Below are 24,000 nucleotides of genomic sequence, written 5' to 3' on the forward strand. Positions count from 1 at the left end.
GGTACACAAACACCGCAAGGTGGCTCGTGGAGTGCAGGTGGAGAGGTAGATGTAAATGTACCTCACCAGCATTATGCATCAAACTAACTCTGTCACAGAGTTCTGCAATCCTTCATAAAAAAAACTGGTGTTACGGCTACCTTTCTCAAGTCTCGAGGTGTCCTCGTTTCTTTCCACAGTGTGCCCTGTCGGGTGAAGAGAATAATTTTTGTTTTGCCCTGTTTATAGCAGTGCAAGAGGAGAGATCCACTCTGTACACCCAGTGCAGCCACGGCCCGCCACAGCGAGGCACTCACCCAGTCCTTGGCACCGCGCAGCCACTCGCGCTGGTCGGCCGGCGTCAGGATCTGCTGGTGCAGCGGCCGCCGCACCTCCCCGTCGCCGTTCGCGTTGGCCGCTGCCGCCGGGCCGTCGCTGACCGCCCGCGACCGCGTCTGCGCCTGCGCCGCACCGGATGCAGCGGCGGCCGCGTCGGCCGTCGCCCTCTGCAGTGCCGACCTCTTGCTGCTATTGGGCACACGACGTGGGAAGGCGTTACGTGCGGCAAAGCGCACACTCGCGTCGGCGTACAGTTTTTGTTATACGAGAGCTATCTGGATAGTAATGGACGTCTCGTTCTACCACGGTGGCGGGTGGGGCTACAGCTGCTGCCTCGGTGCCGTAACGTTCTTGCACTCTGTAGTGTTTCCTTTACTCGGGGTTCTGCCGTGAAAATATAAAATAGAAAATCTGATAGGGTTTTAAATTTTGGTGGTTTCAGTTACGGATAAGGCGGACCTCGTATTATTGATTGAGATCGTGCTGTAATTTGACCGTGCACGGCAGACCGGGTCGGCAACATTACAAAAAGTGACTGTACGGAAACAGCATCAGAAACTAATTGAAATTTACCTTATAATCTTGTTAGATACGCAGTATTAATTACAATATAGTCTTCATGGCTGTCCTAATTTCTCTTGTAGGACGACCCGTCTTTCACTTTTCTCCATCTGTTGAAAACTTCTTCAAGTTGTCACTGTCATGATCAATTCACAAATTTGGTGATAACCACCTTGAATGACTATTGAAACAACCTCGCTTTGTAATATAATTTTAATTTCCACCCAAAAGCACATTCAACACAGCACGGAAAAATATGCGTCTTTCGTATCAAGACAAGAGAGAGAGAGTAATAATTAATTAGCTGTTCAAAACAAAACCTACGCAAAAGTAAAATAAAAAAAAAAAACTAAATTATTTATAAAAATCGGTCGCTGGCGCAGCGCTCTTCTGCGTGCGCGATCGTGAATTATATCTTTGTATTGGCGGAGGTGCGGTAGGCAAAGTACCATTACAACTCGGTACTTGTCTGTGTAGTGTGTGGTCCGTCTTTGCTACTTTGTTTCCTGTGATGTGTTAAAATGTGTGCCGCAATAGAAAATCCCACCACTTGTGAAGTGCCATTCAGTGATGAAATGGCGGAAACTCCATGTAGTAACATCAACAATGTAGGTAAAGTATGTAAGTGTGTGTTTAAATGTGCCCGTCTGCAACTTGATGCACCTTCTTTATGGTAAGTAGCATTCTGTGATTAGGGTTTCAGTGGCAAAAAAACTGCAAACCAATTGAAATTTATCGTGACCTTTGTGATGTGCACAGGGAATGAATAATAAGCGAAAATTGAATGAGACGGTGGTCCAGCAATTTTAAAATGGCCGTACTGATGTTCACAATGAGGACCGCAGCGGTAGCCTGTAGCCTAGCCTTGATGAAATGGTGATGAAAATAGATGACAAAATTCGTGAAGATAATTATTTCACAATTATGCAACTATCTCAACATTTTCTCCAAATTTCAGGGCTTTTGGTGCACGAAACTGTGGCAGAGAAGCTAGGTTACCACAAAATTTGTGCAAGGTGGGTTCCCAAAATCATAAAAGACCACAAAAAACAGAAACTGGCTGCAGCACAGGTTTTCCTTGAAGATTACAGAAAAGTCATAACAAAGTTATCAAATGTATTGTGCCTGGGGACAAGACTTGGCTGAAGAATGTCTGCTGTCAAACAAAAAGGAAGCCAATGGCATGGGGACACACACATAAATGTTTGCAAATGTTGTCAGCTGTAAAGATTACAGCTACTGTGTTTTGAGACTCTGAGGGAGTGATTCTCAGCGATCTCCTCCGACGTGACACTATAATTAACTCGTAGAGGTATTGTCAAGAACTGACAAAGTTAAGGCAGGTGATGCAAAATGAGTGTTCAGGAAAACTTAGTGTTTAAGTTTTGTTTCTTCACGACAACATACATCCACACACAGCCAACTGTAGCCGAGAGCTCCTACGGGGTTTCACGTGGGACGTGTTCAACCGTTCACCATACAGCCCAGATTTAACACCGAGTGACCACCACCTCTTCTCTGCAATGAAGACGTGGCTCGCTACCGACACTTTGAAACTGGTACCGTACTGCGTGCCAGTATAAACAAGTAGTTGCAATCGTAGGTGGCAGATTTTTGCAGAGACAATATTGAAAAACTTGTGCCATAGTATGATAAGTGCCTCAATTTCAATCACAATTATGTAGAAGAATAGCTCAAGAGTGTGCCTATAAAATGTGTAAAATAAAATTTGGTTTTTCCATATGATTAATTTTTTATTTCACAACATCTGTTACTTTCCCCGACAGCCCTCGTATTTCAGTTATGCTATCGGCCATTAAAATTGGACCTCTAGGGAGGATAGCAAATAATGATATTTTGATTACAGTGCATATACAATGTTGTAGGAAGGCTACACAAGCAAATTTGTCAGAGACTTGGGGCGCACAGAGGGCGAAATTTAAAGCGCGGAGCTGCTACCTTCGGCAGTGATAACAGACCTCACCCCCGTGAGCAACGATACACTCGGACAATATGTACGGGCACATCAGTCCGTGCTGCTCCACCTCTGTGCCAGAGTAGTGACTGACAAGTAGTGGTGTCCAATTTCTCGGTACACCGTGACCAGACATTATTAGCATGTGGGAGAACTGGCACGGCAAGGGAAACAATCTGATATCCTCACGTAGGAGCTGCGAGACACGCGGTCCCACATTATCTCGTCAGTGGACCTCGCGGGGACCTCGGACATAGTATGTGACCACTAGCCTCTACACGGTCAGAAATCTGACCGTCTGTGCAAACTAGGGTCGATCGTGTCGTGCACTCGACACCGACCCGTGCAGTCACGCCGGGTGACGGGCCCGTACGGTGAAGGCAACTGGGATCTGGCAACATTCATTCTCTTTGGAGCTTCTGCACACAGATATATCTCTCGTGATGCTATATGAGAAGACAAAGTGCTGCCACTGCCGTGCCCAAAGTTGTCGACGAGTGCACCACTGTCGGAACGACTCTCTCCGAGGCCACACCCGGGGAGGTCACGACGACGGTCGCCCAACTGACAACCCGTGTTGTGTCGAGACGTATCCTTCTGCAAATGAACCCATTTCTTGACACTAGATGCAGAGCGTGTCGATACGACCCGGCACAGACGAGCAAATGATATACCTATCCTCTCGACTACTAGTCGTGTGCGGTCTTCGAAATCCTGTACCCGTCAATTCCACATTCACACAGCATTCTCAGGACTCCGACTGACGTGAGCGTCAATACAGTGTAATGAAAGACCGCAGTCTCCCCGCTACAATTCTGCCACTGTCAAATTACAACAGCTTCTGGTAGACGTTTCTCCTTCTTACGAGAGGCATAATACACTGGTGGAAGAAAGAATATCACGCCACCAAAAAGTAATTCATGTAGAGCAATGAAATTTTGGGAATAAATTTGTCTAGGTAACATATTTGAGTGATTACCATTGCAAGATCACAAGTTAATATAAGTGCCAGTACATTAATAACTGGTGTAACTGGCAGAATGTTGAACACAAGCATGCACACGTGCACACATTGTGTTGCACAGGTGCCGAATGTCCACTTTTGGACAGAGTTTCGTGCCTGTTGCACTCGGTCAGTCAATACAGGCACGGTTAAATCTCGGGTTGTGGATGACGCAGGAGTCCTTGTACGATTACGTCCCGAGGTCCCACATGTGCTCGACTGGAGACAGATCTGGTTATTGAGCAGACCGAGGCGACACGTCGACACATTGTAGGTGTGTCGAGCTACAACAGTAGTACGTGGACCAGCGTTATCCTGTTGGAAAACACCCCTTGAACCCCTTGCAATGCTGTTCTTGAAAGGCAGTAAATCAGGTCGAATCACCAGTTTGACACACAAATTTACAGTCACGGTGCATGGCATAACCAAGGGAGTGATCCTGCTGACAATCAATATCACGATTTGGACCAAAATTCCAGGAATAGGGCCAGTGTGTCTTGCAAGCAGACAGTTCGGGTGCAGGTCATCAACTGGTCTCCTTCTAGCCAACATAAGGCTATCACTGACCTGAGATAGAACCGGCTTTCATCACAAAACACCACAGAGCTCCACCTTGCCCTCCAATGAGCTCTTCCTCAACACCACTGAAGTCGCAAACGGCTACGGTTAGGGTCAGGGCTCGGTGGAATGCACGCTACAGGACGTCTGGCTCGGAGCTGTCCTCGAGGGAAGCAAATTGTAACGGTTCACTGTGTAACTTTGGTGCCAACTGCTGATCAAATTCCTGCTGCAGATGCAGTACAGTGTGCCAGAGCCATACGTCGAACACAACGGTCCGCCCTCTCGGTTGTGCCATGTGGCAGTCTGCAGCTGTCTTCGTGCAACCGTACGTTCTCGTGACCACTGCTGCAAGCAGTTGGCACTACTCGTATGTGACTGGTGCAGAATCTAAATAGACCTCATCTTTCAGGTGTAAAAACACACGTACCAACTTTCGTCCATGTCGCACAGATCCTTCTTGGTGCTGGTTCTGCTATTTGTTTTCCACCAATGTAAGATCTTATCACAAACTATCAACTGTCAAATGTTCCTTTTGAATCAGAAATTGCCTCAGAATCTTCCCTCACATACACGATGTAGATGGTGTTACTCATACACACTTATACGACTGCACTAAAATGCTAACCGCCTGCATATCCGAGCATGCGATGCCTATTTGATATTCGTTGCAAGCCGTCTTCACGGTATCACAAATTTAATGGCCAGGAGGCCTGCCAGAGAATCCCACAAATCACTCAACAAGAAGAGTGGCCAACAGATTCGGGGCACGATTCACTGATAATTCTACAGTAAAACTAATCTGCGAGGTCAATTGTTATGAACTTTGAACTGGTACGTGAGCGAGACTAAACAGGGCACCCTACACGCTGGCTCCACAGTTATAGGATTTGAAGGTCAGTGCCTGATCATCAGTTTCCTAATCCCGTATGACACAATGATCAAAATAATCAGAATATTCTGAGCACCGTTTAACATGAAACATTTCTTACTTACTAACATACTCAGCAGTAGCTGACTGCAAAGTATAACAGGTATTTAACAGTGAAATCTCCAGTTCAAATCCCATTAGTAACAACAATTTTTTTGCTTTTATTTAAATTATATCTTTATCAACATTAATTTCCAAATACTGATATTTTTAATAAAAATAACATCTTTATATTTTTAATTAGTCGTCACATGAAAATAAATCAAAATTTGACTCAAACATTAAAACGCATTGATAAATGGAAAAAATATTTCATCCGTCAATAATACTGTTTAATTTGCATAAATATAATGCATATTTTATTTTCTATTTGAGGTTTTTCATTATTGCAGAGATTTTTTATTATTTGTGAATACTGTTATTTTCATGAAATTAATGTTCAAATGGGTCTCAGCACTATGGGACTTAACATCTGAGGTCATCAATCCCCTAGAACTTAGAACTACTTAAACCTAACTAACCTAAGGACATCACAAAAACCCATGCCCGAGGCAGGATTCGAACCTGCGACCGTAGCGGTCGCGCAGTTCCAGACTGAAGTGCCTAGAACCGCTCGGCCACTCCGGCCGGCATGTAATTAATCATTAAAGATATAAATATGTTACTTTTATGAACAAATTCATGGTTCACTATTTGTTAATAAATATGGACTTTAAATAAGAGTGAAAAAACTGTCACTCCTAGCAAGATTCAAAACAGAAATTTTATGGTTGCCAAACTTTCACATTGCTGAGCCATGTTTGCATAGTAGCTGTTTACAAGTATTTTATTCTTTACAGCTCTTGGAAAATTTCTAATCTCCGAAGATGATTTTTTTAGAGTTTGAGAGCTGCACTGGACTGCTTTAGCGTAGCTGCCGATCTTGAGAAGAGGCTCTCAGTAATCATGTGGCAAATACGTAAGGAGGTCTGGGGCCCTCCCCTGCAAAAATTTTAAAAATTTTAAGCCTGATGTAGGTTTTGTATAAAACAGAATATGGATCTTCATTGGTGCAATGCAATAATCTTGTGCACTGTTTGCAAACTGAACCTGATCCTTGGTGAAATTATTATGACCTACCTGAAGAGAGATGTTTCAGTTCATTGATCACCAAAGCATTCAGGGTTGCTATATTCATATTAGATCGAAATTCGATATTGTTTTTCCTGACAATACTAAAAGTGCTCTCAGGGGCAACATTACTGTGAGGAACAACCAGTAATGCAAGCATCAGTCAACTGTGGACACCACAAGATCATGAAGAAAATCCTAGCAGAGGGGTTGAAACATCAGTCGTATAGAAGAAATAAGAACCTAACCTAACCGAAAAGCAGCCTAACAACCCAGGACATCTTATCTTCAATGCAAGCATAAGTCTGCACAGTGACTGACACTTTTTTTAATGCCTGTTGCATCACACGTAGCAGATATTTTGCACCAAGCAATATCAGCTCTTCTTGTTCTACTGTTGAAAAGTCATCAAACTGGTGCCTTGAAAATTCCAAATTTAATGTTTTTTCCCCTTCCATTTACACTCAGAACATCAGAAAATAGTTTATTCAATTTTACAATTGATGAAGAAAACTTACGTTTTCTAGATCCTACAGCCATTACTATAACAGCTTCGGCATTGTACGTATTATTAGGAATGGATAAATAGGTGAATGTGTATCCTGCGGCATCACCTGTCTAGAAAAAGCACAACAGCTTACAGACGAATGCCTCAAAACTCGTGACGTCACTCTGTTCGAAAGCAGTTTTATTGCTACCCTTTAAGCTGACATGTTCAGAATTAAAAAATTTTCAGCAGCACTCTAAGTAACCTATATCAATTAGCTGTGGAGATAGAATCAGTCGTAGACAGGTTTACTGTATACTCACAAAGGAAATCATTACAATTTATACAACATTTTAGCAGCATATCATTACAAAAACATGAAAAGTACCTTTTCAGATTTTTTAAAAACATCAAATTATAACTATGTAATTTAGGTGGTAAATGTATGGCAATTACGGAGGCAATCCATAACAGTTGGCAGCCACAGTTCAGCATAGTTATGTTCAGGCAGTGACCCCCAAATTCTGTAAGCATGAAAAAAATTGAAGAGGGCCACTCTGCAAGGACCCCTTCTAACAGCTTCATCGGAAATCCAGAGGGAGACACTTTGTGGCACCAACTAGTGGCCCAGCTCTCTGCTCACCTCTTGGCGCAGGATGGCGTGCAGAACCTCTTCTTGAATTTTGCCCGTAGGCCGGTCTTGCCACAGTGTTCGCACCGCGATGCCTCCGCCTCCGTCAGCGGCTTCTTGCCTGCAACACGAAGAGAACACCTGCGTAACGGCAGAGAGGGGCAGTGCAGTGCTACAGTAATGCCATTTACCGAATTCCGGGAAACATTCGATTCGGCAGGCAGAGGAACAATCTGTAACTGACAGCATCAGATTTTGTGTAGGAGTATCCGATACATCGTGTTTGGCATACTTCTCGGCGCATCGTATCGACTAGTACGTTATTGTATAATTATGACTGCATTTATTCCTTTCAGATTTATTATTTGTTACCTAATATTATTTCGAATAACTGAATGCCACCTAAGTATCCGAACAATGTAGGAAAAGACAGAATGATACATACTGTAAAGAAGACACATTAAGTTGCAGACAGGTACAGTTAAAAGACACTTGCATAAAGGTCACGCTCGAGGTATGCTCGCTTGTGTGTATCGATGGTGTCTGTCTCTCTTTTACTGATGAAAGCTGTCGCTGAAAGCTTTATGTAACTGTCATTTAATTGTGCTCGTCTGCAACTTTATGTCTCTTATTTGCGGTAATTAGTAATCTTTCTTTTCCTGTGGCATTGATATTCCTACACGGAGTTTCCATTGTTTGATCTAAGTATCTGAGTTAGATATACAATGCTCTTATAAAGATTATGAGCCTAAATAATTTTAAATTTCATGTATACACATCTCCATCCTGTTAAAACAATAATTTCAGAAACTGGAAGATGATAATTCATGTGTCACAGTTTTTGTACGAAGTAAGGAAAATTATAGAACAGAGTGTGTTAGAAGGATGCTAAGTAAAAATGAGACCAATTATTATAAAGTAAACAAATCTGCAGCTAATCATCATCTTTAACATGATATATGAGGTACTTGGTTGTATCAAATAATGTAAGTGCAGAGCTGAAACCCGTGTATGTGTTAGCAGCCAAAATAACTAAGTAAACAGAAATTTGCCTATTCAAAAGTAATCAGTTAAAGTTAATAATTAATGCAATTTTATATTAAAAAAAATTATAAGAAATCAGTGTCAAACATCTACTGCCTTACGGTAAAATTTACTGTTACTCTTAAGTTTATGTGATCCTGTAACTTTTCATCATAACTTTGCGCAAAAATATTAATACTATTAATGAATAATGAAGAGGACCTTGTTATCAGAAGAAAGAAAACTGGCGTTCTGCGGATCAGAGCATGGAATGTCAGATCCCTTAATCGGCCAGGTAGGTTAGAAAATTTAAAAAAGGAAATGGATAGGTTAAAGTTAGATATAGTGGGAATTAGTGAAGTTCGGTGGCAGGAGGAACAAGACTTTTGCTCAGGTGAATACAGGGTTATAAATACAAAATCAAATAGGGGTAATGCAGGAGTAGGTTTAATAATGAATAAAAAAATAGGAGTATGGGTAAGCTACTACAAACAGCATAGTGAACGCATTATTGTGGCCAAGATAGACACGAAGCCCATGCCTACTACAGTAGTACAAGTTTATATGCCAACTAGCTCTTCAGATGACGAAGAAATTGAAGAAATGTATGATGAGATAAAAGAAATTATTCAGGTAGTGAAGGGAGACGAAAATTTAATAGTCATGGGCGACTGGAATTCAAGAGTAGGAAAAGGAAGAGAAGGGAACATAGTAGGTGAATATGGATTGGGGCTAAGAAATGAAAGAGGAAGCAGCCTGGTAGAATTTTGCGCAGAGCATAACTTAATCATAGCTAACACTTGGTTCAAGAATTATAAAAGATGGTTATATACATGGAAGAATCCCGGAGATACTAAAAGATATCAGACAGATTATATAATGGTAAGACAGAGATTTAGGAACCAGGTTTTAAATTGTAAGACATTTCCAGGGGCAGATGTGGACTCTGACCACAATCTATTGGTTATGAACTGTAGATTAAAACTGAAGAAACTGCAAAAAGGTGGGAATTTAAGGAGATGGGACCTGGATAAATTGAAAGAACCGGAGGTTGTACACAGTTTCAGGGAGAGCGTAAGGGAACAACTGACAGGAATGGGGGGAAAGAAATATAGTAGAAGAAGAATGTGTAGCTTTGAGGGATGAAATAGTGAAGGCAGCATAGGATCAAATAGGTAAAAAGATGAGGGCTAGTAGAAACCCTTGGGTAACAGAAGAAATATTGAATTTAATTGATGAAAGGAGAAAATATAAAAATGCAGTAAATGAAGCAGGCAAAAAGAAATACAAACATCTCAAAAATGAGATCGACAAGAAGTGCAAAATGGCTAAGCAGGGATGGCTAGAGGACAAATGTAAGGATGTAGAGGCTTATCTCACTAGGGGCAAGATAGATACTGCCTACAGGAAAATTAAAGAGACCTTTGGAGAAAGGAGAACCACTTGCATGAATATCAAGAGCTTTGATGGAAACCCAGTTCTAAGCAAAGAAGGGAAAGCAGAAAGGTGGAAGGAGTATATAGAGGGTCTATACAAGGGCGATGTACTTGAGGACAATATTATGGAAATGGAAGAGGATGTAGATGAAGATGAAATGGGACATATGATACTGCGTGAAGAGTTTGGCAAAGGACTGAAAGACCTAACTCGAAACAAGGCCCGGGAGTAGACAACATTCCATTAGAACAACTGACGGCCTTGGGAGAGCCAGTCCTGACAAAACTCTACCATCTGGTGAGAAAGATGTATGAGACAGGCGAAATACCCTCAGACTTCAAGAAGAATATAATAATTCCAATCCCAAAGAAATCAGGTGTTGACAGATGTGAAAATTACCAAACTATCAGTTTAATAAGTCACAGCTGCAAAATACTAACGCGAATTCTTTACAGACGAATGGAAAAATTGATAGAAGCCGACCTTGGGGAAGATCAGTTTGGATTCCGTAGAAATGTTGGAACACGTGAGGCAATACTGACCCTACGACTTATCTTAGAAGAAAGGTTAAGGAAAGGCAAACCTATGTTTCTAGCATTTGTAGACTTAGAGAAAGCTTTTCACAATGTTGACTGGAATACTCTCTTTCAAATTCTGAAGGTGGCAGGGGTAAAATACAGGGAGCGAAAGGCTATTTACAATTTGTACAGAAACCAGATGGCAGTTATAAGAGTTGAGGGGTATGAAAGGGAAGCAGTGGTTAGGAAGGGAGTGAGACAGGGTTGTAGCCTATCCCCGATGTTATTCAATCTGTATATTGAGCAAGCAATAAAGGAAACAAAAGAAAAGTTCGGAGTAGGTATTAAAATCCGTGGAGAAGAAATAAAAACTTTGAGGTTCGCCGATGACATTGTAATTCTGTCAGAGACAGCAAAGGACTTGGAAGAGCAGTTGAATGGAATGGACAGTGTCTTGAAAGGAGGGTATAAGATGAACATCAACTAAAGCAAAACGAGGATAATGGAATGTAATCGAATTAAGTCGGGTGATGCTGAAGGAATTAGTTAGGAAATGAGACACTTAAAGTAGTAAAGGAGTTTTGCTATTTGGGGAGCAAAATAACTGATGATGGTCGAAGTAGAGAGGATATAAAATGTAGACTGGTAATGGCAAGGAAAGCGTTTCTGAAGAAGAGAAATTTGTTAACATCGAGTATAGATTTAAATCTCAGGAAGTTGTTTCTGAAAGTATTTGTATGGAGTGTAGCCATGTATGGAAGTGAAACGTGGACGATAAATAGTTTGGACAAGAAGAGAATAGAAGCTTTCGAAATGTAGTGCTACAGAAGAATGCTGAAGATTAGATGGGTAGATCACATAACTAATGAGGAGGTATTGAATAGAATTGGGGAGAAGCTGAGCTTGTGGCACAACTTGACTAGAAGAAGGGATCGGTTGGTAGGACATGTTCTGAGACATCAAGGGATCACCAATTTAGTGTTGGAGGGCAGCGTGGAGGGTAAAAATCGTAGAGGGAGACCAAGAGATGAATACACTAAGCGTATTAAGAAGGATGTAGGCTGCAGTAGGTACTGGGAGATGAAGAAGCTTGCACAGGATAGAGTAGCATGGAGAGCTGGATCAAACCAGTCTCAGGACTGAAGACCACAACAACAACAATGAATTTGTCATAAAATATTATTACATTTTTACATATGAGTTGGTACAAGGTTCAAGTAAATTAGCTTTAGATAGTTACAGTCAGTGGGTGTCAAGCAAGTCAGTATACAGATGATTATCAAGTTGTCGTAGCAGATTGAACTGAAAAAAGTACTTAAATGTGTCAATATATCTTTGAAGATTTGGACATTACAGGCTGAAAGTGTTTCATCCACAGTTTTGAAAATATGACCTGGGCCTCTTGCAAACACTAGATGACAAAGTAAGTTCAGTGGTAAGGTAATTTGTTATTAATAATTTAATACATTCCTCTTATTATAATGTTAAAGGCGTACTTTGATTACTTTAGTCAATCTGCAGTACTGTTGCAATTGCAGACTGGAGAAAATATATTAGAGATAGACTGAATGGCTACAGAATGTGGTGTTGAAGCAAAATTGGCAAACTTAATTTGTAAAACTCTAACAAATACAACGTGTGAAATGAAATTTACAACAGGAATCTTCAACTATTTGAACCAAAAATTGCAGTAAGGGAAGGGGATGTGATATAAATGTTAGTGTTTAACTGTGTTTCAGAAAAAACTAAGAATCTAGAATTTGGAATGGAGAGATGACAAAACTGAATCAATAATTCTATGAAGGAAATTTAAAAAAATCAAAGTAAACCATGTGAGCTTTTGCAGACAATTATGATGATTATGTGTACGCAAAATGGACAAAAATATATGCAAAAACAATTGGGAAAATACACTGAGTTACAAAGTTTAAATATTTTTAAAACCATATAGCAGAATACATCAAAGGAATTCAAAATTGCGAATAAGGACTACCATCAGCTGTAGAATGGGACTCTAACCAGGATTTCCCGTTTATCGCGAGCGGTCGCTTTACCATTTGGCTATTCGTGCACCCAAACTTCCACTTGTCGTCAACTGTGTGTCTACGACTTGTACTGGGTCATCCATTAGGTATATTCCCGTACAGGTCAGATGGTGTATTTGAAAGGCAGTCTCTCGGTATTGGCATATAAATAAGATAGTGCATTGCTCGTGTTATTCTGATTATGATGCAAAGTTCCTTTGAGAACCGCTGCATGCATGTCCAAAGGAACTCTGCATCATAATCAGAATAACACAGGCACTGCAATATCATATACAACAGAATGGACTTCAAAAATATATAATAGATATAAGAACTACTGAACTTAAATGCGCATATTGTTTCACTACAATTATCTAAAACAACACACACACATTCAGAAACATAAAACTAAAATGCTATTCACAGTGAGGAAATCTACCAAAATTTACAAAAAATATTGAAAGTAATGATAAAGTGAAGACTGACATTCTCTGGGCCTCTAATTGACTTCAGCAGGATGTGCTGGATTATTTACCTACAGCTTCCTTCTGCTGCACAAACATTTCATTTGCTGAATGTGCAGTGCCCCAGAGATAACACCACAAGACGAGAGGAAGAGAAAATACGTGGAATAAGCCGATACTCTTGTCTTTAGGTCAGAACAATGAGAGCTGCATCTAAGGCCAAAACACACTGAACTGAGCTTCTTGATTAATATATATACAGAGTGGTCTGAAATTCTGTGAAAAGCTTGTAAGTGTCTTGCAGGGTAGGGTGACAAATACCGATCGCTAAGAAAAAAATTCAGTACGCTGCTACGTATGCAAGTTAATTAACATTTAAGTCAGCCATTTGAGACATTGCACGTGCAAATTCGAGCAGACCCCCCCCCCCTCCCCCCCTCAGATACAATTAGTGTCAGCTGTTCTCACAGAGTAGAAGACTGTGCACGAGACTGCTCGACCTTTGGCTCGGGTTTGAGCGTTACTACTATCCCGTGTCCAATTTGTGTATCGCTACCTTGTACACTTTTGGAAAAGGAAATGAAGAACACATTTGCTGACGGTGTCTCTGGTGGGCTGTTTGAATTTCTGTGTGCAGCAGCCTGATTGGCTAACTCCAATGCTAATTAACTCTGAAATGGCACAACGTATTGAATTTTTTTCTTAACAATTATTTCTCACTCAAACCTCTCCTGCCTACTCTCCCCTGCACCCTCCACCTGTCCACCACTTACCTTCCTGCTTTCATTGACACTTTCTCCCCCCTCCCCCTTCTCACCCCTCCCCCACTACCACAGTAATCCATGTCTTTCTTATTGACCTATATTCCACATTAAAGATCTCAGGTTTTCAAATATTATCCGCTGCAGGCACCAATGGTCAGTCTTTTCTTCTTATGATATCCAGTACATAAGCTGTGATGCAGGACGGCTTTTTCATAACTCTCCCCTTTTCCTAAACCTCTCCAGTCCTTTCCCTTCATTCCTTTTCCTTGAACTCTTCTGCTGATTCCAAAAACTTGCACATTTCCAGATCCATCCAGCTGCAACTTGGCGAGTAGATTTTCTATCTGTCCACATTATAAAATATGACACTTTGTGAGATTAAGGGTTGAACTGTTAGCTGTGAACTGCTTGCAGACCTGTTCAGCTGTCATCTGGGCTGTGTCTGCTAGGGTTGACTTTTGATCCTCAACTGGTATGCTCAAGTCATCTGTAAGTGAAACAGTTTTTGAGCCGACCTTTAAAATTGTAGGAAGATCATTTCCACGCCTGTGAGGTAGACGAGCATAAGCCAAATGCCCGCAGTTCTGACCTGAGACCACAGCTGTTGAAATGGCCCGTGTCCATCTGAGAAGCAGAGCTGACGGAATGGCCCACTGCGATTACATTCGGGCATATAGGATTTTTAGGTCAGTGCTCGGACATCCATTTCCTCAAGCAGCAGTTGATAAAAACTAAAAAAAAGTTCATTTTGAAGATCCCTTAGCACTGTTAAGTATAAAACATATCTAACATTTTGGCAGAGCCATCTGCAGCTGAATGCGTACAATTCTCGCACTATAATCGCAAAGCCAGTCGTTAGATCCTCCCTAGTTCAAACTATTTTTTTGTTTGACTTCTATGTTTTATCACCACATTGAAATCATAATTAACAAATATTAAATCATTACTTTTGAATGGAAATAAATTCTTTTATTTTTAATTACTAATAATATAAAAAAGGAAGTAATTCTAATAAATTTAATTTGGCACAGAAAGTACAAGCATATTAAAAACAGTGTTAAAATTACCAAATATGCAGCAACCAGTCACAAAATCATGTTTTATTTATTTGCTTTTGCAAATCGATTTCAACTGATTAACAGCCATCATCGGTGATTTCAACCGTGTGTCCTGAGTAGTAATACTGTCTTAAGCAGTGCTGTTAATCAGTTGATTGTTAATCAGTTGAAATCAATTTGCAAAAGCAAATAAATAAAACATGATTTTGCGACTGGTTGCTGCATATTTGGTAATTTTATAGTTTACGGTCACTGCACGACTTGGGAACCTCGTGGAGCCCACCATTCAAAAACAGTGTTGTTGGTATACATAATTTTACATTTAACAGTAATATACTTTGCATGTTTGGACCAATGTCAATGTATTATTAATACTCCCATTTTCATAAAATTGTAGATTAGAAATAAAAACATGTTGCTTTATTAAAAATGTGAGAGTCATATTTACAATTAACACTTAATTTTGATAAAAATTACAGAATTCAAATCAAAGTACAAACAATTATGATTAGACAGAACCAACCCAGAGAATTCTCAACTACAAGACCGAAGGCTGTGCATTTAGTTATAGGAGACTCCGTAAAACGCTTTAGACATTTATACTTGCACCTGGAAATTTCCTAAGTTGATATTTCCAAGGCGTCATAATGCTATAGGAAACTGATGGCTGGGCACTAACTTCCAATGTGGTAAGTATGGAGGAACTCAATGAAAGCCAGTCTGTGAGTTTCTGCTGTAGGAAAAGAAAAACTGGGCAAGTGCCAGATTAGGGCTTATCATCATTCGCCCTCAAACCGGGCAAATCGAAACTGCTGGAATTGATTCTGAACCTTTTACATCTCAACTAGAGAACTTTGCTCGGGTAGTGAATTTTGGAACAGCAAACCAGGTACAGATCCCTGTGGAACCCCACGTGGTCCACACCACTCTCCCCCACTCCGAAGCCTATCCCGCCATCCCCACAACTCGATATCTCAGACTCCGGCTTCCGAGGCTCGCAGGGCAGCCGTACTCACGCTGAGGCTCTCCCGCCAGCCGGTCCGGTGACGCCGCGCGCTGCGCCGGGTTGTCGAGCCCGACCGCGGTAAGGGGGCGCGCCGGCGGGGACGCGGGGGGCCGCGGCGGCCTGCAGCGGCCGTGGCCGTCGTCGTCTTCGTCGTCCTCGCTGCTGTGGGGCGGCGACGGGAAGGGCTCCGACGACTCCTGGATCACAAACCCCTCGATGACGTGCGTCAACACCTGCGGCGCAGACACGGGTGTTCCGTCAGTTCGCCACCCCGAGGTATCGATTTGTATCGCGAGCGAGCAGTCGGGAGGGAAGTGCCGAGCTCACGGTCGGTACAATTTACAGGGTGAAAGCGATACCGGAAATGTCTATCTATTTTACACGTAATGACATTCATTAGATCGTAACGACCGTTACCTTCTACAATTGGTGGTTCTCGATGCAATCATTAGGAGAGATAAGGGAGAGTGAAAATATTATCTACAAGTTGTACACAAACCAGACTGCAGTTAGGAGTCAAAGGACACGATAGGCGAGCAGTAGTTGAGAAGAGAGTGAGATGGCATTGTACACTCTTCCTGATGCTATCCAATGTGCACACCAAGCAAACAATAAAGGAAAAACAAAGGCCAAGGAGCAGAAATTAAACCTGGGAGATTTCCGATGACGTGATTATGTCGGAGGCAACAAAGGACTCGGAAGAGTGGTCAAACGGAGCTGATAGTGTCTCGATAAGAGACTGAAATGAGGATGTGTATGATGGTAAAATAAAGGTAATGAAAGGTAGTCCAGTTAAATCAGGTGATGCTGAGGGAATTGGATGAGGAAATGAGACACAAAAATTAGTCATAATTTTATATAACATTTTTGGAGAACAGTGATCTATTATTGTCCTAAAATGATTTAAAAACAGTCTTCATCACAGCTGATGTTAACTTCTTACCAGTTACAGTGACTGAGGCCTCCACAGTGGGTTAGGTGCCATCACCGTCATCCAGGTGGTGGAAATGCTGACGATGGCCCAGATTTAAAAGGCCGAAACTGGTCAGAAGTTAACATCAGCTACGATCGAGACTATCTTAAATAATTTTAGGACAAAAATTAGTAGATGGGTTTTTGTTTGAGCTGCAAGGTAGGTGGCACTGGCCAAACTGGAGTGGATATAAACGCAAACTGACAATAGCCAGAAAAACATTTATGAAAAAGAGGGAACTGTTAACATCAAATATCAATTCGTGTGTTAAAAAGATTTTTCTGAAGCCGTTTTTCTGGAGTGTAGCCTCATATGGAAGTGAAAACTGGATGATAAGCATTCCATACAATAATACCACAGAAGCTTCTGGGATGTGGTTTTACAGCACAAAGCGAAACATGAGATGAGTAGACTGCACAACTAATGGTACTGAACTTCATTAATACCAGGTATCAGGCGACTGGACATTGCCTGGTCTATCAAAGGAATTGTCAGTTTGGTAATTATGTTGGCAAGGGTGGAGGCAGGGGACCATGGAAGGGAGGGGGGGTGGGGGGGAGATAAGAGGGACACTGTTGCTCGGCTAGGGCACATTACTGTCAAAACCAGTATCAAATCAGTTTTCTTAGTGGAAATAACAACTGAAACAACAATTATTACTAGTTTGGCTGTGCATTTGCCATCCAGCCTCTACAATATGAAAAGAAAGAAAATCTACATTACAAGCTTAAAATCGTAAAATGTTTGCAAGTCCTAATTTTAATTAATGTACAGTTAAACTTCAAAACATGTGAAAAATATATATGAGATACACGGCATATGGTGAACAAAATAATTCACTGTTTGATCTATGCAGAACATTAGGAATAAAACTACAAATGTATAAAAATCTACATTTTTGTTTCTGCACTGTAGTACCCATCATAAAATGTTACTAAAAAGCATCCAACCCATTCCAAGTAGGACAAACATGGGATACTGAGTAGACACAGAGAAGGATGTTACTAATGGTCTTGTTTGGACCTTGAAATGCTTAAATCTGAAGAGTCAGATGCTCACTAAAGGACATAAAAAACAGTGTTAAGTGATGAAACACTACAACCTCCTTACATACCATTCTTGTATAAAGCTGCCGATACATCTAAGTCTACCACGCATACCATCCACCTTGCCCAGGTCAGACTTATGTGGCAGTTCCACATAAAATCTGAGATACGTGAAAGTTGTGACAGATTCCAGTCACTGACTACTGATTGTTTCATCAGAGGATAACAGGCATTCCCATCTACCGAAGTCTAGTTTACACGACGGCATCGGGTTGTGCCACTCGTTGCGTGGAATGAGTTGCACGTAAGTGGTCTCATATTTGACTATAGACATGTCGAAACCAGTATACACTTCAGTTTCGTCAGTTTGTGGGTTCCTGAGTTGTGTCTGAAATGAAAGTTGTGGCCGCTGCACATTGCACGAGTTGTGATGGAGTTAAAGCTTGTTGCACGGAATTGCTGCATAAGAAAAAAAGTAAGAAACGTGGTTCGATTCGTGACTGGATGAAGAAAAGACGTCAGCTCGGTTGCTCAGCATCCTTGCTGAAATAATTTGTAATGGAAGACCCAAGAAGTTCTTTTAATTATCTTAGAATGTCACCAGAACTGTTCACATTTCTTCTAAATAAGAGTTAATTATGCGATAAGGAATAAAGATGCTATAATGTGTGAAGCACTGTCGCCAGAACTGAAATTACCTATCACATTGCGTGCATTACAATTTAGAACATTTTGCATGCTATATAATGCAGTTTTAGTTGGTAATGACACTTTTTCATTAACACCAATAATTATTTACATTAACAGTAATAATTATTAACATTAAAAGCAGTAATTATTCGAAGCAGGCTGCATTGAGAAGAGAATGGTTTGCAAACTACTCTCTTGAAGATAGATCTGTACAGTGGCAATATTTCAAAATTCAAACATATGTGAATGGGGAGCACTGCTGCGAAATTTTAAATAGATGAATATTGAATAAAGAACACAGTTTCTCGATTTGTGTAGCCTTCCCTGCAGTCAACAATATTCCTTACAAAACAATATAAGAAGAGAGAGGGAGAGGGAGGGAGAGGGAGAGGGAGAGGGGGAGAGAGAGAGAGAGAGAGAGAGAGAGAGAGAGAGAGAGAGAGAGTTGGCCAACTCAAATGATGGGATTTTAGTCTTGTAGATGAGAGTACTGTCACAGCTAGAATTACATTTGCTTGTATGTTTCTTCATTCAGTTTTATATGCGCCCCTAATTCAATAAATTTGGCCCTGCAGCTCAGACATTTTCAAACTATCAATGTACTGATCACATGTGAAGGTCTCAGGAGCAGCAATATGTTGCTTATTTTTGTAATCAGCATAACTGAAATCCCACAAACCTCTACGAAAAGCATATCTATCCAAAAAGTGAACATTATTCTCCATTCTCCACTTCACATTTCAGTTTGTCTACACGCTACGGATACACGTAACCTCAAAACTCGTGCAACTAGTGTCGCCAAAGTTGGAACACGCAGAAAGTGTTTAGTTTCACCGACCCGAGTTGCGCAGTGCACGCGCAGTGGCCGGTAGCACAGTCACCTGCAACCTAGTGTTGTTGTGTAAACTAAGCTTTACTCACAATGGATTTTACGCTGACAGCCACTTGCTGGTCGTCAGCAAGTCACTCTGCATTTCGTAACAAGTTACCAACAAATTCGACACGTGTGAACACTTTCGCTGGGGCTTTCGGCTTTATCCACCAGGCAGTTTATGTACAAAAAGAGTCTCCTTTATCTTCACCATTATAAAAACCTGTTTGTTCAGAAGCAAAATAAAAAATATACATTTCTTTAGCTACCAGGGGGACTCTAAACAGCACAGTTGCTATTCTCGTAATTTTGTCCCTTACAAAGATAAAAAAGACAGCACATTTTTTTCAAATAGCACCCTACATTTTTGTTATTCAGTAATTCACTTCCTGTCCCCAAGATTTGTTGAAAAACGTGTAACAGTGTACCATTTTTGTAAACACGATGTTATTAAAATGAAACATAAAACTTATTTCGACTCTTCTGTACTAATATACAGCTGGCATGTATTTTCATTTGTTTGCCATCAACTGCCGCAAGTGAATGTGTTACATTACCCTCGGTACCTGCCCGTGTCCTAGTACACACAAGAATCACAGTCAGTTTCGTGTCGCACTTTTAATAACATAGTGTTTACGAGAATGGTACACTGTGATACATTTTTGCAAGTCTTTAGGAGAGGAAGCAAATCACCAATAAAAAATTGAAAAAGAAGTTATGTTGTTTATACAGTAGAAATGCCTTTAAGTTTTTTTTATAGGAATTCTCTTCAACCTTTTTAAATAAAACAAACATTATTAGCATTTCACATCTTTACTCTTCACGTCGACACATTTGCAGTACTACACCACTAAAGGGCTCCGAATTGTCATCTGTAATGTAGTGGTGTAGAGTTTAAGTATGTCAGTGCACGAGAATCACCGTGCTGTAATCGACTTTCTGGAGCCACGAACCCGAAGAGTTCGTCCACACACAGATCACCCCCTCCTCCAGCACGTCGGTACCGGACCTCACACGAGCGTTGCGACACCTGCGACAGTCTGACACTTCGGGTTAACTGTCGTCAACTGTCCTACGTACGGTCCCAACTTGGGCCCATGTCATGTGGTGGTTGAAATACATGGGATACCGCGCATACTGAGCAGGATCAGCCTCACCACATCACCCTGACGTACCCTGGAGACTAGACTGCTGCTGACAATGCTTCTCCATAAAGAAACACATACTGGGCTCTTTTCACTACAGTCTGCAATCTGATATTCGATATTTATATATTTTGTTCACTAGCTACCGGTACAGAAGGGACGGCAACTCGATTCTAGACAGTGTAATTGGCAAACACGGTCACCAAAAGATCTTTAACGTGTACGGAGAATGGACGCGTTAGCCCCGATGGACACTATTTTGCAGGTGATGCGATTCTGTTGTGGAACTAATGTTTGTATCCTATGACGAAAATTCGATCCCCTGTGAAACGGAGGGGTAGTTACGAGGACCTGTTCGATGGAATGGACAGTACACCGACCACAGTAAACAGACTGAGGGTAAATCGAAGAAAGACAAAAGTCACAAGGAGTAGAAGAAGTCAGGTTAGCAAGAACAAGACATCAAAATTGGAGAACAACATGTAGAAGACGAAGTCAACGTTTCTGCTACACGAGAAGAAAAATAAAGCACAACAGATAAAGCAAACACGATGAAAGAAGCAGACTAGTATGTGCAAGGCACGCATTCCTTGCTAAAAGGAGTCAACTATATTAGTACAAAATTCTGTAGGCCTCAGTTCGAGAAAGAAATTTCTGAGGATGTACATCTGTAGCATAGTGTTGTATGGTAGAGGACAATGGGTGGTGGGAAAACCGTGAAAATACGTGAATTTCAGAATTTGGGACATAGTGTTACTGAGGATGCAGAAAATTACAGGAACTGGTGAGATAGTAAAACCTGGAGAAGGACAAGCAGGACTCACATTCAGAGTGTTCCGTGCAAATGTGATCAGGTATACAGATAACAACAATAATAATTTCATGCAGTTCAATGCCCTGGTTAAAGTCTCTCTATCGGATGTCACTTTGGCGACTTGTTTGTCCCTAACCACTCCCAGTTGTCCAACAGGGGAAAGGGGACCTACAGTTTCATGTAGAATCCAAACTGTGTGTTGTTTCTGGTGACTCCTCACATTGTTGAGGTTTAGGGGCTGGGTTCAAAAATCCGACCACAATTCGAACCTGCGACCTCTTTCCAGGCACACCCTTCTCTGCTAAACCACAAGACCTGACATGTATTTATCCATTTCGATGAGCGAGTTTGCGAGTATCAAAATATGTGGCATCTGTGGCCATATCTTCTGACTGCACTCACTTAAAAGCTTAAATTGTTTACACTGACAAGGGACGTAGATCTTCGTACGTGCCAAATTTCAATTGCACACCTCTACTGGTTCCCGACAAAAATGAGTCTTAAATGACACACAGACCTGGACAGACAATAAAGTGATTCTTTAAGGTTTCTGTTAGTAAGGGGAACCCTGAGAATGAGATGGTCGTCTATAAAATCAGTAAGGAAATAAGTATGTGGAGGGAAAAGAGTGACTAGAAGGGGGGAGAGAGAATGACAGGACCTGTTTTGAGTCATAAAAGAATAACTTCCACAATACTTGGTGGAGCTCTACATGGCACAAACTGGAGAGAGAGAGAGAGAGAGAGAGAGAGAGAGAGAGAGAGAGAGAGAGAGAGAGATTGTGCTGGACCAGAACTCGAAGGTGGAACCTCCACCTATCAGCAGTAAATGTTCTACTGACTGAAATATACAGGCATCAGTTGCACCTGAATAGCTCAGTTGGTATAGCATTTACCCCTGATAGACAAAGGTTCTCATTTTAACCCTTTATGAACTGGTGGGACTTCTGAGCCCCACTTAATAACAAAAGGGCATAAAATATTCTGTATTGGTTATTCCTAGTTTGGTTCATTGTTGAGAATCCAAGAACCCTTACAGGTGCATTATCTGTGGTTTCAGAGCAGTTCAAAACTCAGTACTTGCGCAATTTGCACCATCTGCTTGCTTCCTTGCTTGTTAGAAGGCTTTTATTCAGTGCCTGGTTTTGAATGTTTACGGTAATGATCTGGTCTTGATATTTCTCCCCAATTTTGTGGCAAGTCTATTTATGCTAGTAACAGTTTAGAAGCACAAAATGTTTGTTTTTTCAGAAAATTTTCATGTAAATTTTTCTGTATTTGTAACTTCCGTCAGGTGTGTAGCTTCATGTTTTTGCATGGCAGGTCATAGTAAGAAAATTGAAGGAAAGTAGATGATGGAATTAATCTAGGAGTCTTTCCCATCTGATACTGATACACCAAATGAGGAATTTAGTGTTCCGAAACAATGCATTCTCGAATAATTCAAGCTGGGCAATTTACAGACCAGACAAATGAAAAATCACCATGTTATGTCATCATTGACAAGATATTTCCACAATTCTATAGAAGCTGAAGAAATTCAATTTGAAGACAGCAGTGATAACAAGAAATATCTAACAACTCTTTTCAGAACAGGTCAGATTTTAGTGCTAACTGTGGAAATGTGAAAACTGCTATTTACAATACACAAGTGTTTCCCATGTAAGGTACTTTGATTTGTCAGTGGGAGAGAGAAACCATCAGTTCTGATAGAAACAGCCCCACGAAGTAATTTTTGTCAGTTTGTGTGCCGTTACTCTCTAGTCCTTTTTTGGAAAGGAAAAAAAATTAAATGGAATAGAAGGCCAAAAAAGATATATTTTTCCGGCTTTTCCTTCTACGAAAGCAATTTTGAATCTACTACAATAACATTAAAAAAACTGAGAACTGTCAATGTAAAAGAACAACATTTTGGGCCATTAACTGTTGAATCCCTGTACGGGCACAGTTTTAATTTGCCACGAAGTTTAAAAGCAGCACACATTCCTCAAGAGAGTGGACACTTATTCTGGATGAGAATAATTCTCACAGCTTTTCATTGTGCTTTTGTAATGTAGAACTGTGAGAAAACTCTACTCACTATAAAGCACCATACGAATTTAAACTGGAGGAAACAAAATGAAACATTTCAACGTGAGGCAGGGGTAACAACTTAGCACTGTGCAGCAGTGCCAGTACGCGAGCTGCTTAACCGCCTAAGTGAGCACGAAATATTCCGGCTGCGGCGCCGCACGCAGACCTCTTGCCCGCGACTCCTCTTGAGGGTGGGCAGTGCAGGCGTGGGCGCGGGTGGCGGCGGGGCGATGTTGGCGTTCGCGCCGTCCGTCTGCTGTGGCGGGCAGTCGGGGGCTACGGCGACGGGCGGAGCGGGCGTCGCCGCCGCCGCGGGGCGAGGGGGCGTAGCCTGCACGCCCGCAGCCTGCGCGTCGTCGCACTCCATCGCCGTCACCGGCTGGATGTCGCGCTCCTGTGCCGGCGGTATTCCGGGAGTCTTTGGCCTCGCGTCCTCCTTGGTGGAAGTGACTCCAGTGGCTGCTAAACCTGCAGCAGCAGTTGTGAACATTTCTTTTCGTACTTTTTTGAGGCAACAGATT

At 41.4% G+C, this 24,000-nt stretch overlaps 1 protein-coding gene across 1 annotated transcript in view; it reads right to left on the minus strand.

Moving 5' to 3' along the window:
• The window catches only part of LOC124553974 (polyhomeotic-proximal chromatin protein-like), a 354,542-nt gene that overhangs the window by 23,597 nt on the left and 306,945 nt on the right, over positions 1 to 24,000 (minus strand). The window contains exons 19-22 of the mRNA XM_047127998.1: positions 23,646 to 23,947; positions 15,879 to 16,101; positions 7,587 to 7,695; positions 297 to 507 (exon numbers count right to left, since the gene is read on the minus strand). Of these exons, the coding sequence (XP_046983954.1) occupies positions 297 to 507; positions 7,587 to 7,695; positions 15,879 to 16,101; positions 23,646 to 23,947 (845 nt within the window). The remainder of the gene's footprint in view (positions 1 to 296; positions 508 to 7,586; positions 7,696 to 15,878; positions 16,102 to 23,645; positions 23,948 to 24,000) is intronic.

The sequence above is a fragment of the Schistocerca americana genome, chromosome 11 (assembly GCF_021461395.2).
Source record: "Schistocerca americana isolate TAMUIC-IGC-003095 chromosome 11, iqSchAmer2.1, whole genome shotgun sequence".
NCBI lineage: Eukaryota > Metazoa > Arthropoda > Insecta > Orthoptera > Acrididae > Schistocerca > Schistocerca americana.